Source organism: Podarcis filfolensis (assembly GCF_964270895.1).
Source record: "Podarcis filfolensis genome assembly, chromosome: 6".
NCBI lineage: Eukaryota > Metazoa > Chordata > Lepidosauria > Squamata > Lacertidae > Podarcis > Podarcis filfolensis.
Genome location: NC_139609.1, coordinates 90,621,849 through 90,641,411, shown reverse-complemented (window position 1 = coordinate 90,641,411; position 19,563 = coordinate 90,621,849). Strand labels below are relative to the sequence as shown.

At 39.3% G+C, this 19,563-nt stretch overlaps 1 protein-coding gene across 11 annotated transcripts in view; it reads left to right on the top strand.

Annotated features, from left to right (window-relative positions):
• Nucleotides 1–19,563, top strand: part of DIDO1 (death inducer-obliterator 1) — a 66,479-nt gene that overhangs the window by 37,205 nt on the left and 9,711 nt on the right. For 9 of the 11 annotated variants that reach the window (XM_083618270.1, XM_083618269.1, XM_083618260.1 and 6 more), the window contains 9 exons: nucleotides 7,036–7,516; nucleotides 8,097–8,256; nucleotides 8,758–8,874; nucleotides 9,021–9,128; nucleotides 10,048–10,183; nucleotides 10,469–11,015; nucleotides 11,933–12,086; nucleotides 14,574–14,663; nucleotides 15,774–15,969. In XM_083618270.1, the coding sequence (XP_083474396.1) occupies nucleotides 7,036–7,516; nucleotides 8,097–8,256; nucleotides 8,758–8,874; nucleotides 9,021–9,128; nucleotides 10,048–10,183; nucleotides 10,469–11,015; nucleotides 11,933–12,086; nucleotides 14,574–14,663; nucleotides 15,774–15,969 (1,989 nt within the window). Of the gene's footprint in view, nucleotides 1–7,035; nucleotides 7,517–8,096; nucleotides 8,257–8,757; nucleotides 8,875–9,020; nucleotides 9,129–10,047; nucleotides 10,184–10,468; nucleotides 11,016–11,932; nucleotides 12,087–14,573; nucleotides 14,664–15,773; nucleotides 15,970–17,476; nucleotides 17,864–19,563 lie in introns of those variants that run through there. The other 2 variants (XM_083618262.1, XM_083618261.1) reach the window with 1 other exon arrangement.

Genomic DNA, 19,563 nt, shown 5'->3' with positions numbered 1-19,563 from the left:
GCATTCCTGTAAGCTTCAACCCTCTAAATACCCTATGCTCTGGCAAGTGGGCAGACCTCTCTTACCTATGTATTTTATGTATATAACAGGTGCTACTAATTATTTTTACTGCATAATCAAGCCATATATTTTGATAAGCTGTATAAAACTTCTGCGACCTTTAAGATTCCCATCCAGCTGCAATCTTCAGTATTACGCCAAAAGCTAGCTACTGCCTACAGAACTGATTGTGGTGAGTGCATGCCTTGTGCAATAGCTGTGAGTAGAATGCAGTCACTTCCCTTTCCTATTTGACTGTAGAAATTCTGTGCATTTCCTACCACCACCACCACCACATTCCTGAATAACATACATGCATGAGCTGTTAGTGGTTTTCTGGTTGAGCTGTAATACTATACATTTGCTTTCTTTGGGGAAAGTTGAACAAAACAGTAAAAAAACAAAACAGGAAAGTACTTCCTGCCTTTCTAGGGGAAAAAAAGTTTAAGCCCAAATGTTCTAGACTAGGTGTGGGGAACGTTTGACCCTCTAGACATTGCTGAACTACAAATCTGATAAACTCCAGCAAGCACAGCCAGTGGCCAAAGATGATGGGAGTTGTAGTTCAGCAACATCTGGAGAACCAAAGGTTCTGACACCTGGTCTAGACAGTGAGCTGTTTTTATGAGGGATTCTGCTATGTCAGAATACCATCACACAGATCTGAACAAATGCAGGTCACTAAATGGCACTGCAAATGAATGCTGTGTCCAAGATGGCTTAAACTCTCCCCTTTGATTTTATGCAGGCTCTCTTTGCTTGAGAACTGCATTTACAGCCACAATGTGATGGCTTTCAGTTTTAGGTGAAATAGAATTCTGCCTTTTATATCAGCTAATTAAAGTTACTGGTCACTCCCCCCTAGGCTATACCTTCAGCTGCATCAGTGCTTTTTACAGCAAATGACACATACAAAGATAGACTACTCAAGATGAGCCTAGTTTTTGACTATATTCATGCAATCATGGCCATGTGTAGGTTGCTGAGGCTAGACCCATGAAAAGTTGGCAAGAATTCCCTGACTCCCAAGTCGTACCGTTTGTCAATTAACTCCACTTCCCCTCAGATGGATGTTTAACAGATGCACAAACAATTCTGATTTCCTATATGAGGGTGGTCCAACATGCAGCCCGGGGGTTGCATGCACCCCTCAAGGCCATTTTCAACAGCCTTTGGCAATGTTCAGGACCTCTTAAAGTGGCTCAAGTAGCTGGCTTTTTTTTTCCTTGTTGCTGTGAGGCACACAAGAAAACAAATGGCAAAGGCGCTTGTCTCTCTCATCCCCTTCAAGGCCAAACGGGCCAGCCCTCCCCCGCTGCATCCTCTAACCTTGCCCAGGATTGCTCTGTGTATATATAAGAGACAATAAAATAATGTATTAACAGGAGAGAAGTATTTTCCACACACTGATAATGAACAACTGGATACCTCCACATATTTGCTTAACTCTTGGACTGCATTTTGACCACACATGGAGTTACAATCCTATTTTGCGGATCATAGCCTAGCACACTGATTCAGCGCATACTAACTCGGGAGTAGGTCCCATTATGCTTATACTTAAATATACTAATGGTGTATATTAAATAATATTAGCTATATTGCAAATACTTAAGTAACAATATAAAAATTTGATTCACTCTGGAGCCTCTGGTTTCTGCGTCAAAGTACTCTTGCCACACACTTCGGGAGGTTGGACCACTCTGTCCCAGATTATGGACCAGAGTAATCTGTGCAGGCTTGTGGAGTGGAATGTGAATTGTACAGTTAGTAGAAGTGATTGTCTAGATTTGTGTTAGTCTGGTGTAATAGCCTTCTATATTAAGTTCTGCTACAATTTGAATCTAAGAAAATTTTATTTGGGTTGGTGGCTATGGTCAGTCCTGCACTCCTTCCTACTGCTCAGTTCTGTAAACTCCACAGCAGATCCCTGCTTGGTATAATGTGCACCTGAATGACATTTTTTCATACTTTCGACTTGATTTGTGGCATGCTTACCCAAAAGAATGGTCACCACTTAGTATTCAACTTACGAAGACCACTAAAACCATGTGTCAGTAGAAGTGATTTTACAAAACCAGCTGCAAGTAACAGTTATTGGAATTTGTGAATATAATTCCCTTAATTCTGCATACGGTAATCGCCAGCCTTTGAGCATTTGCAGGCAAACACTGTAAACTACTTTGCCCCAAAATGTCTGGATGGAGCTGTTTAGTTGGTATGAAGATGTGGACACTGGCTAGGATAGGATGGAGTCCCCCTTACAGTAGCAGCTAGCCGTGTCTCCAGGTAGCTGCTTAGTCGGGCACTTGGGGAGCTACCAATACGATTGTCATGCAGCTACTGTGCTATCGCTGTTGATCTTCCCTCTTCACCTTCAAGGCCTCAAAGCTTCCTGCCCACAAACAACAGATCAGGGCTGACATCTGTTGCAGCCGTTCTCTCTGCGCACTTGCCCTGGACTGCAGCTCTGCAATTATACTTGTTTTCAAAGCCCCCAGCCCTCATTTCACGAATGGGAACACAACAAGCCTGCAGGCAATTTGAGACCCCATCTGTTCTGGAGTGTTTTTCTCTTGTGTCGTGCCTGAGGATACAGCTTGTTTGTTTTTCTCTGTCCCGCTCTTATCCTCCAAGACACGAAATATGTACGTTGCTGTGGCAATGCACAAGTATGGGCAGTAACAGGAGAAAAGAAGGCAGAAAAATCAGGCCAAGTAAACATGTTGGGATTTTATGTTTGGCTATCTATAGTCTGCTCTCGAATCAGGTATCCTTTCTCAGTATTTGCTCATCTGTTGCTCTTGGGTTCTTAGGCGATTTTATCTCCCTAAAGTTGGATCCCTGCCTCCAGTAGTGTTTTTCTTGCCCTTTCCTTATATGGGGCCTTCAGTGGTCTCCTGGTCAAGAGACTAAAAAGTTCTACATCATCTTCACTTCAGCAATTCTGCATCAGGCGATTCCAGACCACACACTTCAGCTCTCATTCTTAAAATGCAGTATTTGAGTTACTTTCATGGGAAGGGTTTGATACTACATAAAAACACAGTAAAACTAGTACGGGCCCTTGTATTCATAGATTGCAGGAATTTCTCAACACATCTTGACAGGCTGGGTGGGTGGTTTTTTATGATGAAATACATGTGCTTCAGAATTGTTAATGCCAAATAACCCCCGGGACCTTATGAAGAAGGGCAGGCAAGAAATTGAATTAATACCTTACTTTGTATGCATAAGCAGGGAAGCCCATAGTGTGTTGTCACTCCGTGGCTGCTGTAAATTCCTCACAACTCTTCCACCCATCACAGCTGGCATGGTCAGTTACCTGGAGGTTAAAATGAAAGAGTGAGAAGCCCATGATGAAAAACTAGGTTCCTAGTTACTTCAACTCCCAATTGCTTTGGTAGATTTGTTTATGCTACAGCTGAAGAAAACAGAAAGCTTGCTACTGCGCGGCAAATGCCTCCTGTTGTGTCTAATCAGTTGCATAGCGGCTTTTGCAGATATGCCAGTATTTTTCAGGCTGTCAGTGTTCAACTGCTAAAATGGGAAAAATAAGAAGAGGTTAGATCCTGTTAACTTTTCAAATATAAAACCAACAACTTAAACTAAATGCAAGTTTCAGTAGGAAAAAATTAAAGTCTTAATCCTGCATTTCCTGAGAAAACTTACTGCAGCCCTTGGGAGACTCTTGTGTCTCTTCTATAGAGAACATTCGTTATACAAAAAGAGCATCTCAGGATATTTGTTTATAAGAAGGCAAGCTCAAAAGCAATTCCTGAAGGTGATCTATTTTTCCTATACTGTATATTGTATATCTAACATTTTCTGTATATGTTTTATAACTTGGGATCACAGAGCTGCAGAGTTGGAAGGGACCTCAAGGGTCATCTAGTCCAACCCCCTGTAGTGCAGGAATCCTGATCATAGCTGTCCCTTGGTTGGCTCAAACCACCAACCTTCTGGTTCACAGTCAGACACACTGAGCCATTGTGCCATTCTTCAAACCAGTTTGTGCGTAAGAGCAGAGATATGTTTCAGTGAGACCCTATGCCAAACACCTACTTCTCCCACACTAGACATCAGAGGTGTCTAGTTTATATGCCACTTTCCCACAGTAAACTGTCCAAAGTGGCTCCCAGTATTACTCGATTATAAAAAGGCAAAACATTTTTTGTCAAGGGTGCATTGTCCACATGATTTCAGGTGTGTCAACAATAAGGTACAGAAACTTGATTTAAAAATAAAAAGAGCAGGGCTTTTAAGAATGCTGCAGTTTACGACAAATGTTAAATTCTGAGCTTTCCCAGAGTTTGCAAGTAAATAGAGTCCTGTGTTTGCTCTATGCTATTGCCAGATTCTAATTTATTGCAAAAACGAGTAATGATAAAAAGCAGGGTGATCAGATTCCTCAAAGGAATCCTCGTGGAGGAGCATCCCTGGGGATAAGGTGAATACTTAGTGATTTGTGCAGATTAGGAAAAGAGACTACTAGGAGTTCCAACGGGGCAGCTACAATTGGCTTTGAAGCATGGAGGGGACAGGGATTTGGGTAGAGCAAATTATGTACAAGTACCAAAAGGAAAACTTGAGTAACTGGGATGAACACATCAGATGCTGCATCTCCAATCTTAAGAAGCCTAATTGCAATGAGTGAACAAGTTATCTGTTTCTGAATCTACTGGTGTGCTAAATCAAAAATATTGTGCGATACTAAACTTTAATAGGTGTAAAAAGTCAACGTTATAGTATAATGAAGTACATATTTTTATTATCTCCATATGAAACATAACTTGCAAGTTTTGAAACTCTAAATTAAAATTATTTAAATGCTAAAGATTTGACTTTTAACTTGGAACCACAGGCATTAGAATTTGTCTTTCTAGCAACCTGGTTTTATTGGACCACTGTTCTGCCATGTGGGTGTTTAGTATGGGATGCCATGGTCAGAGTGCTAACTCAGTGTCAAAGGTTTGTGCTGTGCGGCTGCCACAAGCTGACCTTGGAACACACATAGTTGTGTGTGTAACTTTATGGGTTGTATCCAATTGGTGTCCTTACACAAAAACTTTTACTGCTAAAGAAAGGCAAGGTAACAATCTTAGATTACAAAACATTTCTGTGGTTAAATATTCCTTTCTGAAAAGCGAGTTCTGTATAATTTTTCAGAAGTATAAACATTATAGTATAAACATCAAGATTATTGTGTTTATCTCCTATTGCTCTTGAACCTCTGTAAAGAACTATTTCTAGTAAGGGCATAGTATTCTCTTCAACAGGAGTATTTATTCACTTATTTCAACTAAATCACATGAAACAGCCTAATCGCAAATACAAACATCAGTGGCTCTTCATTTCCAGGTCTTTTCTCAATCTGGCAATAAGTGCCATGCCATTCACAATGCTATCATACATATAGATACACCGACTCGATCGAGTGGTCAGAACACTAGCTCACCATGAGTATTTTGAATTATCTGATGTGGTTGGACTCTGATCCCATCCAGTATGCTAAACATTAATGAATGCAAAGTTTTACTCCTACTGTAGTAATTACATAAACTCATTTGTTCAAGATAGCAGCACTTTGCAGAGGCAGCTGCAACAAAAGCCACAAAGATTGTTTACCTTGGAATAACTAAAGCACATTGCTAAACGTGAGTACATAATACCTAATGAATTTGTAGAAGAGCAGATCTCTCATTCAATGTTACTTCAGAGATCATATTTAAATACCTCTAATGAGAATAGGTTTCAGATGTCTGTTTAGAGATTTTTAGCAAGTATGGTTTTCAGCTACCAAAATTACGGCCTATGTTTTAAGATGCTGCTTAAAAAATGATGACTGAAAACTGCATAATAACAAACAATTCACACTACATTCCTTCTGTTAACGAATGTTATACTGTTCCTCATTACCAGCCATTGTCCAGATCTATTCCATTGTTAATAGAGGTTATTTTTCTTTTGAGTGTGAGTTATTTCACATGTGCATCTATCTATCTAGATACCTTAATTTCTATAGTTTAAATAGAACCTTGCAATTTCATTTTAAGGCAAGTGTTTGTTTTTGAGGGAGGCACTTATTTACAGAAAACACTTGTGAATATCATAATATGTTACAATCCTACAAGTTTCTTACTGAGCATGTGTTGAAAGTTGTGGTCGATTGCGGCCACACATATACAGGTAGGAATGAAAACTGATGTTATGATGCAAGAATTCGCATGATGTTACAAGCAGAATTCTAAAGTGTTTCAGGTGAAATGGGGAGAGATGCAATAAAATCATCTTTGTTTAGTCAGATGCTATTCTAACAAGTGCTCTTCTAAAACGTTCAGCTTAAGTATTTGGTTTGATGTGTTGTGACCATTACTTCACACTGATAATTCAACATATCTGATACAAGTATAATAAATGTTAGAATTGTTCGCATTATTTAGAAAGTGAATATTCTTTCTTTTCCTTAAAAAAACAGCTTGTTTGCCTGAGCCTTATACTTGCTGTTTTGTATATGTGTTAGCTTAACGTTAGCTCATGTGTGCAATCTTTGAAGATGGATCTACTTTTGTTTTAAAAGTGTGAAAAACACGTATTCGAAATAGCTTTCTTTTTGATATGTTTTCTCTCCTTAAGAGATTGTACCCTTTCCTGTTGGTAAACTTTGGGCATGATTCATTGTGCATGATTCATTTGCATCATGGGCACAGCCCATCTCTTCCTGTGCCTTGCAAGTTTATTGTGTCAAATCAATTTGTACAAAAATAAGGCACCTTCTTCATAAAACCAATATAAGTTTCTATCATTTCTATAAGATAGCTTTAAACAACAAATATTGTTTGTCCATAATCTAGCCTAAATTGATCTTCTTTAATCTCTTTATTTTCATTAAAAGAATTACGCACATGTTTGGCTTACTGGATCATGTCTCTTGTTGAATCTTTGCAGCACCTGTTGAAAAAAATATAATTTATTGTGTTTTGTTCCTGTTAACAGCACAGAAAGAGGAACGTAAGAATGAGGATAAGCCAGCTGAATCTTCAGTAGCATCAAAGAAAATGGTTGTGTCAACTACTGCAGCGTCTCAACCCACTTCTGCAGTGTCTACCCAAAGCAGAAATCTGCCCTTAAAGAAACCCTCTACATTTACTAGTTCTAAGCATCCAATTAAATACTCCGCTGCAGGTTTCAAAGGGGTGATACCTAAGAAATCTTCACTTTCAACTGGTCCACCTACATCAAGCAATGTGTCATCATCAAAGCCTTCACCTTTGTCCTATGGTACTTCCTCAGTTTATAAAAAAACAATTTCCTCTTCAAGCATTGGTGGAGGACTCAGGAAGCCCATGGTGTCCTCTGCTTCTTCAACAACTTCCTCAGCTACACAAGCAAAATCTGCAAGTTCTAGTCAATCACAGCCTAACTCTCAAATTCGCCAAAATATACGGAGATCCCTTAAGGAGATATTGTGGAAAAGGTAGGCACTAAGTGCACTTGCTCTGTGCAAATAATCTGTATAGTTTAGGATAATCATTAGTTGTAATGCTGCGCGAACAGTGATATTCATCTCTTCTCACCTTTCATAGCACTTTAGATAATGTATCTGAAATAAGTTTAGTGCTAAAATAGTTGTGAATATTTTTGACTGAGAAGGAAATACCTTAGTAAATGTCAACATTTCTTGAAGGTTTTAAACAAGAATGGAAGGCCCCAAAGGCAATCTTACTTTCTTGAAAACTAGATTTTTTTAAAAAAAACATGGTATTCGCAAAACAGATAAGCACTGTCCAATATAAATGCATGTGCTCATCACCAGTTTTCCCAAACTATCATCAGTACTTTAAGCAGCAGAACAATCCTCCTGAGTATATGATATTCAGAGGATGTTGCAGCAGTCGACAGTGGGAATCAAAGAAGGAAAATTCATCCCTGAATTAAGTAGGCCATTTTTGAGAGTTAAGTCATAGAAGATTCTTCCTGCATGTAGGTAGATCAAGCTACTTAGCAGTACTGTCATTTTTGACTCCCTTTTCTTTCCTAACTCTTTCTTTTGGCAGAGTAAATGATAGTGATGATCTGGCTATGACAGAGAGTGAGGTGGGAAAGATTGCACTGAACATTGAAAAGGAGATGTTTAATTTATTCCAGGCTACAGACAATCGGTATAAGAGTAAATATCGCAGCATTATGTTCAATCTGAAGGACCCTAAAAATCAGGTTTGTATGAAAGTGAATGACTTCTCAACAGCCTTTTATAGCTCTTTTTGTAAACTGCTTTGAGTTTTCCGTACAATCAAGATTGTACAAGAAGATTGTAAATTTTATTGGAGTGGGGGGCTTTGGAAGCATGAATGGCTAAAACTAACAAGCTTGGGGCTGTTTGGTTTAGAAAAGAGGCAAGGGAATATGATAGAGATATATAAAATTCTGCATGTGGAGAAAATGCCTGTGGAACGCTCAATCCCATCTATTGTTTGTTCCCATTCCTGATACAGACATGCTTCAAATTATGTTATAGAGTAGACTCTTAATATTTTGCTAACCTGGCAATATTTTTTTAAAAAATGTATTTTAAATATTTCATTCTATTTACACTTAAGACCTTTTAGAAGGAATTCATGAACTGGATGACAGCAATTTACTTGCCTATTGGAAGATTCTCATTTGCTAGTTGTGTAAGTAGTTAGTGCTCACCTTGAATCACTCCTCTCTCTTTAGGGACTTTTCCATCGTGTTCTTAGGGAAGACCTTCCTTTGTCAAGGCTTGTAAGAATGAAGCCGGAAGAACTCGTATCCAAAGAGCTATCTACATGGAAAGAAAAGCCAGCCAAAGCAGTAAGCAATTAAATTTTGTGGTGTTTATTACGTAAGGATGGTTGATGAGCAATTCCAGCTGATGTGGTAATTGACTACAGATTAATGATTAAAGTCTAGATCACTGACTTTGTGTGTGTATACAAACCACATTATTGTTTTCATAGGTAATGGCAGCTAGACGTAAATCTTTTGAAAACAAGAAATCTGCTGTAAAACAAGAACCCATCCCAGATGCTAATATGGAAGATTCCCCACCAGTGTCTGATTCAGATGTAAGTATAAGCCACTCATGGCACTGGTTTACAATTAATTATATAGACCATTTACCAAAATTTAGTTCTTTACATGAAGATATTGTATAATTTTAAATGTCATGTTTTAAGATCTCAAGCATGGTTTATCTGCTTGCTTGCCTTTTTTATTTTAGAGGGCACAATCCAGTAATGCTCTATAGCAGCTTACACACACGCTGCACAATTCCTGCAGTACTCTCTACTTATTCTGAGGTACATGTACACAGTATTGTTTATTATTATTATTTTAAATTTGTATACTGCCCTTCATCCAAAGATCTCAGGGTGATTCACAGCATAAAATACAGAATAAAACCACAACGAACATGATGAAAACAAGAACAAACCAAACCAATAGCCCACCCACCACTCTACACTGTAGTACACTGCCTATTACCTGGAATGTTGCTTTGGCATGGTTCCTATTGCAAAGAGACCAATGATAAACAGGCAACCCCTTATTTGTGCATGGCTGTGTTTTGGGTCATTGTGCATGAGAGCGGAGCACACATAAGCTTGTTCCCACCCCGTTTTCCTGCCACTTCTGGGTCACCACAATGCACACGTGTGTGAATGTCAATTGGTTGTTGCCCGTACATTAATTAATTTGCCCAAAACAGGGGACCAGCACACTTTCTGTTTCCCCACTTGGGTGCTGTCGAAACCTGTGGTGCCAGTAATGAATTTACGCAAACCTTATAAGGATCTCTTTCTGCATATGAGCTTGCACTTGTTGAAAGGTCAAGTTATGTTAGATTTTAGTAGTATCAATTGCTTTATTTTTTGGAGCTGTGGATGTTTGGTTTAAAATCTGTGCATATCTACAGGAATTTGCATGTGTATAGTTGAAATGAGCCTGATACCAGCAAATCATACCATTGCCTCAATTCCTTTTTAGGAGCAGCAAGAGGCAGATCGAGCAGCTCCTGAGAAAAGCAGCGCTCCAATTCTTGATGTTTTCAGCAGTATGTTACAGGACACAACAAGTCAACACCGAGCCCATCTTTTTGACCTGAACTGCAAAATCTGTACAGGTATGCACATGGATTACCAAGGCTGTGTGAACACCCACGTGGTAGAAATGCAAAGCAGAAATTTAAATTACCATACCAATTTTGTTCTGAGTAAACCCAAATCTGACTGGAGCCTCAATTATACAAATGGCCAGACTTTCTTCTTGCAGTAAAATAAACATTTTGCTTCTATAAAACAGCAACAAGCAAGAAGTGATTTCCCTGTCTCCAAGGGAAATAGAGCAACATGTCCATGAAATGACACAGACTCACAATGTTACATGCTACCTTTTTTTTACCATTTAGGTCAGATGTCAGCATCTGATGAAGAACCAGCTTCAAAGAAACTAAAATCGTCCTCTGTTAAGAAGGCGGAACCAAAGCCAGAAATGAAGTCAAAATTTGAAAGCTCGACACCAACAGATGAAGTGGAGGCTGCAAAAGAAGAGGAAATGGAGACTGCTGCAGAACCTGTTGTTGAACCTGTAGCTGAAGTAGTTCCTCAGCCAAGCATAGAAAAAGCTTACATTCCTTTAACACAAGGACAAAGCAATCCATTATCTTCTCTACCCAATGAGAGCTCTCTTTATCCCACATCTTATGCTGGCGGTGTTATCACTACTGTGACAGTCTCTGGGAAGGATCCCAGAACAGCCATGAGCACTTTGTCAACCTCTGCTTCTACTGTGACTTCTGCATTGCATCCCACCCCGGCATCTGACAAAGGTTCTGTAGGGGAAAGTAAACTGGAAATATCCAGAAATACTGTAGCAGCTCCAAAATCAATATTAACGAAGCCATCATCATCATCGGACCCAAGATACTTGGCAGCTCAACCATCCCTAAATGTTAGGTATGTGTGTGTCAGTCTGCAAGAGGGTGACCAGGCCTGCGGTATTGTGCAAAGGGGACCATGCAACCGAATGGTGTGTGTGTATCTAGGTGCAGGGGGAGCCTTCAGATTCCTTCTAAGGAAGAAAGCTTCCCAGAGTGAGTAAAATGGGGGGCAAGGTGGGTGGGCAAGTTAATGGGCATAACTAGGTATCCCCCCCTCCTTGCTGTCCCCCAATTGTGCAAGAAGGAGAAAAGCTCAGACCAAACACCCTTGCTGCCATTGCTCTGCAAGTACTCTGATGCTAAGTGACAGTGAGGGATCATTCTTTGCCTCTCCTCAAGATGTGAAGGAGAGATAACTAGTGCTAATCTCGCAGGAGCCACTAGGAGGAAAGGACAGCAAAGCCATGAACAGGAGGATTTTTTACTACTTCTGCATACTTTGAAGATTTGCCAAGTCCTATTTTCTCATGTAGCACACTTCTCAACCTCTAGTAGCATTGATGCACAGGAGGAGCCAGTGTTTGTAAGAACTGGGGAACGTGGGGTCACACATTGCCTTCATTCAAGGCAGGTTTATGAACTTCAGTGTCTCTCCATGCTTGACCCACTCTTTCATGCAAAAGAGAATCAGTCACAAGTCTTAAAATATCAACTCAATCCCTAATAATAACAGGAATTCTATTCATGGGTTAGCAAATTAATGGTCCGTCTTTTGTGATCACTAGCCTTCCACCGAATGTGCTGCAAGTCTTAAAAATTGATTTCTAGCCCATTAATTTAATTTACTAAAAGTATATTTCATAAGATTTAGGATCATTTGATGTGGAATTTGAAAAATGTTGAGGTTGCCTGGGTTGGAGGGCCATTTGTAGAGATACAATTTGTAGAGCCACACTTGACACAATTCTCCCTCCTGGGTTTTCTGTTTTGCAGTATGTCGGAGATACGGTCCCCTCAAGAAGGAGATACGTCCGTCTTTCTCTCTCGCCTTAACACCATATGGAAAGGCTTTATCAACATGCAAAGCGTGGCCAAGTTTGTCACCAAAGCTTACCCTGTCTCTGGATCCTTTGACTACCTCAGTGAGGTGCGACTTTGAAGTGCTTGTGCTTTCTGTGTAAACTATATCTAAAATCATATTTCTAACTAAATTTGCTTTGCGGTAAGAGGTTAGCTATGTAATATGTTACCATGTTTACTCAACACGATAGCTTGAAAGCTAAGCAAATTGACCTATTAACATTTTCAAATTTCATTTAGGTAAGAGTTTTAATAACTCACTGTTCAGACAGTGGCCTGACTGCAAATAGTGTAGCAGTGTAGCATAAGAAATCGGACATAGATAATGTGTACATTGACTTGGCAACCATTTCATGCGGGGCTTCTGTTCCCAGCCCCTGCGTTTGTCAGCGGAACACGGATAAGCAGCCCCTGCCCCATTATGTCCCCATTCTGTCGTCTTCTGGGTCCAAAAAGACCATGCATCGGTGATCATGTGTCAATTGGATGCACCTAAAATGTTCACTGCCTCTATTGTATAGAACAGCAATTTATTTAAAAAATAATAAAACAGTATTGGTGATCTGTAAGTACAATGGTACCTCGTGTTACGTACCACCCCGCCCCTTACGAATGTTTCGGGTTATGCGCTCTGCTAACCCGGAAGTAGATGCCCCTTGTTGTGAACTTTGCCCTGGGATGTGAGCGGAAGTCGCATTCCGGTGGCGCGGCAGCAGCAGGAGGTGCCATTAGCGAAAGCACGCCTCATGTTACGAGCGGTTTCTGGTTATGAACGGACCTCTTGAATGCATTAAGTTCATAGCTGTAGGTACCACTGTAAGAGGAAAATAGTAGCACTGAAATGGCATGCTGGATATTCCATTTTTAGTATTAATACTTCATATCAGTAACTGAAAAAGCACTGTTTATCATTTTCATTTTGGTCTGATGGTGAGAAGCAGTGATCTGTAATAACTGAACACACAGTGAACAGTAACCAGGAAGTGTGACACTGTTAACTAAGTGATGATTGCCACTGTCATGGGATGACTGCAATATTCAGTGAGCTCCCAGTTTCCTGTATTAAACCCCAAAAAGAAACATAGGAAGTTCAATGTAGTTTATTATCAAGTGTCAAACCAACAACCGCAGACTGTTCATAAATAACATTATTTGAGAAAAAGCCACCTTGGTTCTTGCATACATTCAAATAGATTTCACGTATTGCTTTGCATTGTTTGTGTAAGAACTGTTGGGAGGGTGGGGAGTAGAGCAGTAGCTGAAACAACTGTATATCTTTCCTGCCTTAGAGGAGGAAGATAGTTCAGTGTATTCAACCTTTTTTTTTTTTTTTTAGCCTACGTATGCTCCTTTTATGGTCACTATGAACAGGGCGCTTGGAATTTTGATTCCTGTGCACCAGTAAATTCTGTCAGTGGAATTAGTGTATCTTTCTTCCTGTGTTTTGAAGCAGGGATAGGAAGACTCCTAAACTTACAGATGTAATAATAACCCTTTTCCTCCTAGTTTGGAAAACAAGTATGTTACGATCTTAGGCTCAGTGGGCTATGAATATGATATAGTAGCAATGTTTATATCGTGAATTCTGAGACAAACTGTGGTTAATGCAAACAAATAGAAATATGTTTGCCCCTTCAACTATAGATAAGACAGCTTTATAAATATAAACACATTGTGCCTCAACAGCATGTTTTAGTGAGAATTAAATTTTTACTCTATGAAAATAGGCTAGGAAAGTTTTGTCACAATTTTCAAAATAATTATATATTTAAGAACTTTTTGTAGCTTTAATGTGCAAAAGTATACTTCTTTATGTAAAAGCTATCTCTCACAGTCCTCAGATGTTACTGTCTGAGCCTAATATGAGAGGGAGTGGGCCTCAGGTTCTTAGCACACCAATAGCCAGCCTTTCCAGCTTATTTTCCTTGTACAAAGAGTCATGTTTCACCCATACAAATACAGTGTTCATCAGTTCCTAAGATCTTGTGGCACCTATCCCCCTTGATGTGGACAGAACATGTAAATAAAAGCAACATCCTACTACAGTGTCAGACATTTTTCTTCATTCCCAGATAAGAAACTATAGTAGGGGTACCCAAGTGCCAGATTCAGAAAGGAACATAATGAACAACCTCAAAATGAGCTGTGGTTTGTGGAATTAAAAGGGGACTATGTTTTCTGCTAGCAGTTTGAAAATGGAAGTGGAAGGATAAACAGAATTTTGAACATAATGGCTCTAGCTATAGTAAAATCACAATATACCGTATTTTTCCGTGTATAAGACTAGACTCCCCCCCAAAAAAATAATAATGTAAAAATAATGTAAAAAATTAAGGGGCATCTTATACATGGATATTGCCAAGGGTGGACTGGTGATTGGTTGTTGCTGCAAAAATAAGGGTCGTCTTATACATGTGGTTGTCTTATAGATGGAAAAATACGTTAGCTTCTATTTATATTCTGTTGGTATAATTCTATTTACTGGGAGGTGTAGGGCAATATACTTTGCCCTCAAACTGCCCTCTTCTCACATTATGTAATGCTTCTTATCTAGGATTTACCTGATACAATTCATATTGGAGGGAGGATCTCACCGAAGACAGTATGGGATTATATTGGCAAACTGAAATCATCTGTGTCAAAGGTACTTTTTAAAAATCCTGTTTGGTAATGGTGAAAGAATTGAACTTTATTTGAAATAATAATTGTGGATGGGATCCAGTGAACTATGTAACTAAGTTCTTCTACCTAAGGGAGGAGGACACTGCTGGCTTGAATTTATGGTACAGCAGCAACTCCTAATGTTTTTCACACGTCTCTTTTGAAATGTGAAGGAGACTTCTTTTTTAAACATGGCATGCAGGCCTATTCATCAAAATAGAAAGATAAAATTGTTCCTACCCACCTGCACCCCAGCAGCAGTTTGGATTCTTGTCAGTAATTTGCATCTGAAATTCTTTAAGACAAGCAAAATACTATAATGGCTTTTTGTGCTGGCTATTACTTCCCTTCCGTATACTCTCACCACTTCTTCCCTGCCCCAACCAGTTCTGTGTTAGTAACATTTCAATTTCCAGCACAGCATAAATTATCACTGACTTCCTGTGAACCATCATAGTAAGAATCCTTACTAGATCTAACCCTAAAAGTGTTTTAATAACGAAAAATTCAGCAACCTTAAATAATGTAAAGTAAAATTATATTGATAATTAATTTTACATAATCTTTGCTTATTTGATGGCAGTGAAATAAGGGATTTTTTAAAGCTGCACCATCTTTTGGATCACCAACATAACTCCATATTTACTGCTGCAGACCCTGCAATCAGTGTCTGAGGCCCTTCTTCATGTGCTCCTCTAAGAGAGGTCCAGATGGTGGCCATATGGGAGTGGGCCCTTTCTGCAGTGGCTCCCTGTTCGTGGAATGCTATCCCCAGGAAGGCTAACCTGGTGCCTTCATTACCTATCTTTAAGTGCCAGGCAAAAACATTCCTCTTTTCCCAGGCCTTTGGCTAATTATACAATTTATGGCTTTTAAAACTTTATGGGGGGGTGTTATTGTTTCCGTTTGTTATTATGGTATGCATTTTTGTAAACTACCTTGTGATTCTTAGATGAAGGACGGTATAGAAATTGAATAAGAATAATTCTGAAATTATTACTTCAAAAGTGAAGTGCATTGATGCCATGTTGCCCTCACTTGCTATTTATTTAGCAATAGGTTGGTATTTTTCCTTTATATTTTTGTATTATAGGAACTATGTTTGATCCGCTTCCATCCTGCAACAGAAGAAGAGGTGCCTTCCTACATTTCTCTGTACTCCTATTTTAGCAGTCGTGGCCGATTTGGTGTTGTTGCTAATAACAACAGACATGTCAAGGACCTCTATTTGATTCCTCTCAGTGCAAAGGATCCTATTCCATCCAAACTTTTACCCTTTGAGGGACCAGGTAAGCAATGAATTGTAGGAAACCCAAATACTTCTGCCCTTCTGTGTTACAACTATAAATACCATACCAGACATCATTCATAAACACACACTTCAGCTGGATAAATGTAGAAAGGAAAAGTACCATATACCGGTCGATTGCAGTATGTCCCTGGTTGATTGCGGGATCATGCCCCCCTCCCCCCGAAAGCTCAACAACTTTGATGCTTTCCCAACAAAAGCTCAGCAACTCTGGTCAATCCAATGGGTAGCTCACTGCCATTTTTTAATAGATCGCAGCCTATTGGAAGTTGGACGTGCCTGCTATATACAAATCATAGTTTGGGAAATTGGGGGACATAACTACAAGAACTTTGATCTTTTAAAAAGGCACAGGGAGGTTAGTTAAGTTGGTACGCAACATGACATGCTCCAAATGAGCAGAAGTGGTCAGCATCTTTGAACAGAAGCAAACACAGAAAGCCCACGGAACATCACTGACGTTGAAAGGTAAGATTGTCATTTGCAGACTATATTATAGGTGTGCTTGAACTCCTACAATCAAAAACTCACAAGATCTCAAGATTTCAGCACTGAGCTCGCCCAGTGGTGTGAGGAATGTCCCAAGGAACTCAAGCTTTCATAGCTGAAAGAGACACACACATAAATAAGCTGTAGTTACACACTAGTCCATCAGCTGTCTTGACACTGATAGATTCATTGCCCCATGGAAGAGAACCACAGTCTCTGTCTTATTTCTAGAGGGAATGCTGTTTTTCTATCTAAAACAGATTTTAATCAAACAAATACTGCATACTAATTAGTCAGAACTGATTAGAAATAAGGTATGGTTTATTTCAATACTATATTCCTGAGCTTCTGCACTCTTAAGAGGTCACCATGCTATTTATGTATGTTGTCCTTCTGAATAAATAACCACACAATACTGCACATATGCTTGTAAGGAAATTCTCTTCGGCTCCAGGATAAACCACAAGAAATTTCCATTTTGACTGGAAAAAAAGACTTTAATCCAGTCTCTTTAGTTTGTGGCAAACAAACTGGGTAGGGGAGAGAAAATTGAGGTTTTCTCCTTTTGTATCTAAAGTAGTATTTCTTGTAACTTTGAATCTTGAACTTCAACCCCTTTCCATTTGTGTATATTGCTGAGGATTCTCAGGAAAAGTCTATGGCACATACTCATTTTACAGGCCTGTTAGGCAAAGCTGTCAGCCTGTTGGAACTGAGATTACAACTTAGAAGTTGTAACAAATCTGACACTTCCCCACAACTGTGCATTTCATGGTTTGGTTATGGCAAACTAACTTCCTTGAAACTGTACCAGTCATTTAAGGAACTCCGCATAAGCTTTTGATAAACCCAAGCATCCCTAGAGCACCGTCTGAAAACCATACTAACATAGGGCACACTCTAAAATCCTATAAACAAAGAACCTTATTTCAAACCACTTGAATCTGAAAAAAGAACCACAATTTCAAAATATGGACTGCCTGAACCATTTTTTTCAGATTCTACGTTGCTCTTGATTCTGAAGGCCTAGTTAAATGTTCAGGGGAAGAGAAGTCTTCTAATAGGGTTGTGACAACTCAGAAAGCATGTGAAATTTGTTTGAAAGCACCCCCATCATAATCCTCCTTGATGACAGCATACACATACTTCTACCAACAGGTTTTTTTTAAAAAAAAATAGAGGACACGGTCCAAATCATAATTTTCTGTGTGTGTTTTGAGGTGAGTCATATACATGAAGCCTATTAGAACCTTTTCGGATAAGTTGTCTCAGTTTTCAGTATACGCGGACATGTACGGGGAGAGGTATAAAATCTGCTATCCATATATTTTAATGAAATTTACTGCTCTTATTACATGATCTTAATAAAATGTATTTTGTGCAAAGTGGTCATTGTCTCTTTCAATTCAGATGTTTTAGTGGCTGTAACCATGTATTGGACTCGGTCTAGTTAGTAAAATAAGTCTTATTTTATAGTGACACCTGCTAGGCTGCTAAAAATGTTATTCACACACATAGTTGAGACATATATTCTGTATCACAGGATCAATTCTGGCTTTCAGACTGTTGCTTTACCAGGCTGGGACAAAATATTTTAACAAAACAAATATCCTAAAGCATTTCGGTATTAGTTGGTATCAGTTATTCAGTAGAGCTTGCTCTGATATGTTTAAGATAGAGACTACAATATGCTTGACAGTATAATCCTCTACATATCTACTTAGAAGTTAATCCTCTTCAATTTCATAGGACTTACCTAGGACTAAGTTTGGTTTACAGAGGTTGTAGGTGAAATGGTTGTGACATACCTAGTGGTGATCATAAATAGTAGAGCTGGAGTACATCATGCGAATTCCTCGTCTGTGCCTGGACCATTAGATGACTGTGCTGCATGGCAGACTTCTGTTCTACAATAAGTCACTTCAGCTGATGTCAAAACCAAGAAAGAAAAAGAAAGCATAATTTGTACTGGAACTGAAACATGTTAATGTCACTAAACTTTAGGAGTTAAAAGTTGTAATTAGTTAAATCATTCTGCGTTTGGTGAAATAAGCTTCATTGCTACCTGCTTTCTCTTCTCAATTAGTAATGGGGAATGGAAATATGGGAAATGGATCAGAATGGCTGTCCCAGCCCCCACTCCCCGCAAGGAAATTGCAGTGATATTGTTCCAACCTACATGAATTATCACACCTCCTCCATCATCAGTCCGATGTGTGTGATTCACATACCTGACACTGCTAAGCAGTAGAATGTCCAAAGAGCACTTGGTCATCTTATCTGACTGTTTCTTTTCCTACACTGACTAATGCAGGGCAGGGGAGGTGGGATAACCTAGGTGGATCCTTCAAGTATATGGCCCCATGCCAGCTGCCACAATTGCAACAAGCATGCCTTCTTGGAATCAGGTTCTATTCACTAAAAACCTTTTCAGCACTTGCAGACATTTATGCTGAAACTTGATGAAGATTTTCTATTTTGTTCCACAGACCATTTTGACTTACATATTTTCAAACACTGGCAGTGTCTCGTTCCCCCCAAGGAAGTTAGCATGTTCTCAAATCTACAAATGAAATCATTGAGTGGTGGAATCGGGAGTGGATATCTGCAGAACTCATCTCCATACACTATTGAAGCTTGGTGTTTCTTTCAGCAAAAGCTTAATATTTTAGTCAATAGGTATTCCCTAGCCCAAAGCTAGAAGAATATTAAAAGAAGAATATTCTTGGTAATTGGAAGAAGGATCTTCGCAGTGAAAAAGAACCACTTGTACCTTTGATGCATTATTTATAATACAATACTATGTGCAGTCCGGATCATCAACATGAGACTCTCAGGTGCACATGTGCCTACAAGAGCATTACCTGCTTCTGGAATTAAGACTTGAAGAAAGCATTCAATTCTAGTCAACAGAATAGGTTCCTGTGCATGTTTGGCTCATTCTCTCTCTCTCTCGTGGGTGTGTGGGTGTGTGGGTGTGGGTGTGTATTCCCCACAACTTTTCCAATATGCACATTGCTTACTGGCCCAAAATGATTGGTGACTCCAAAGAGGAGCAATATTTACAGGGCACCACACTTCCCAC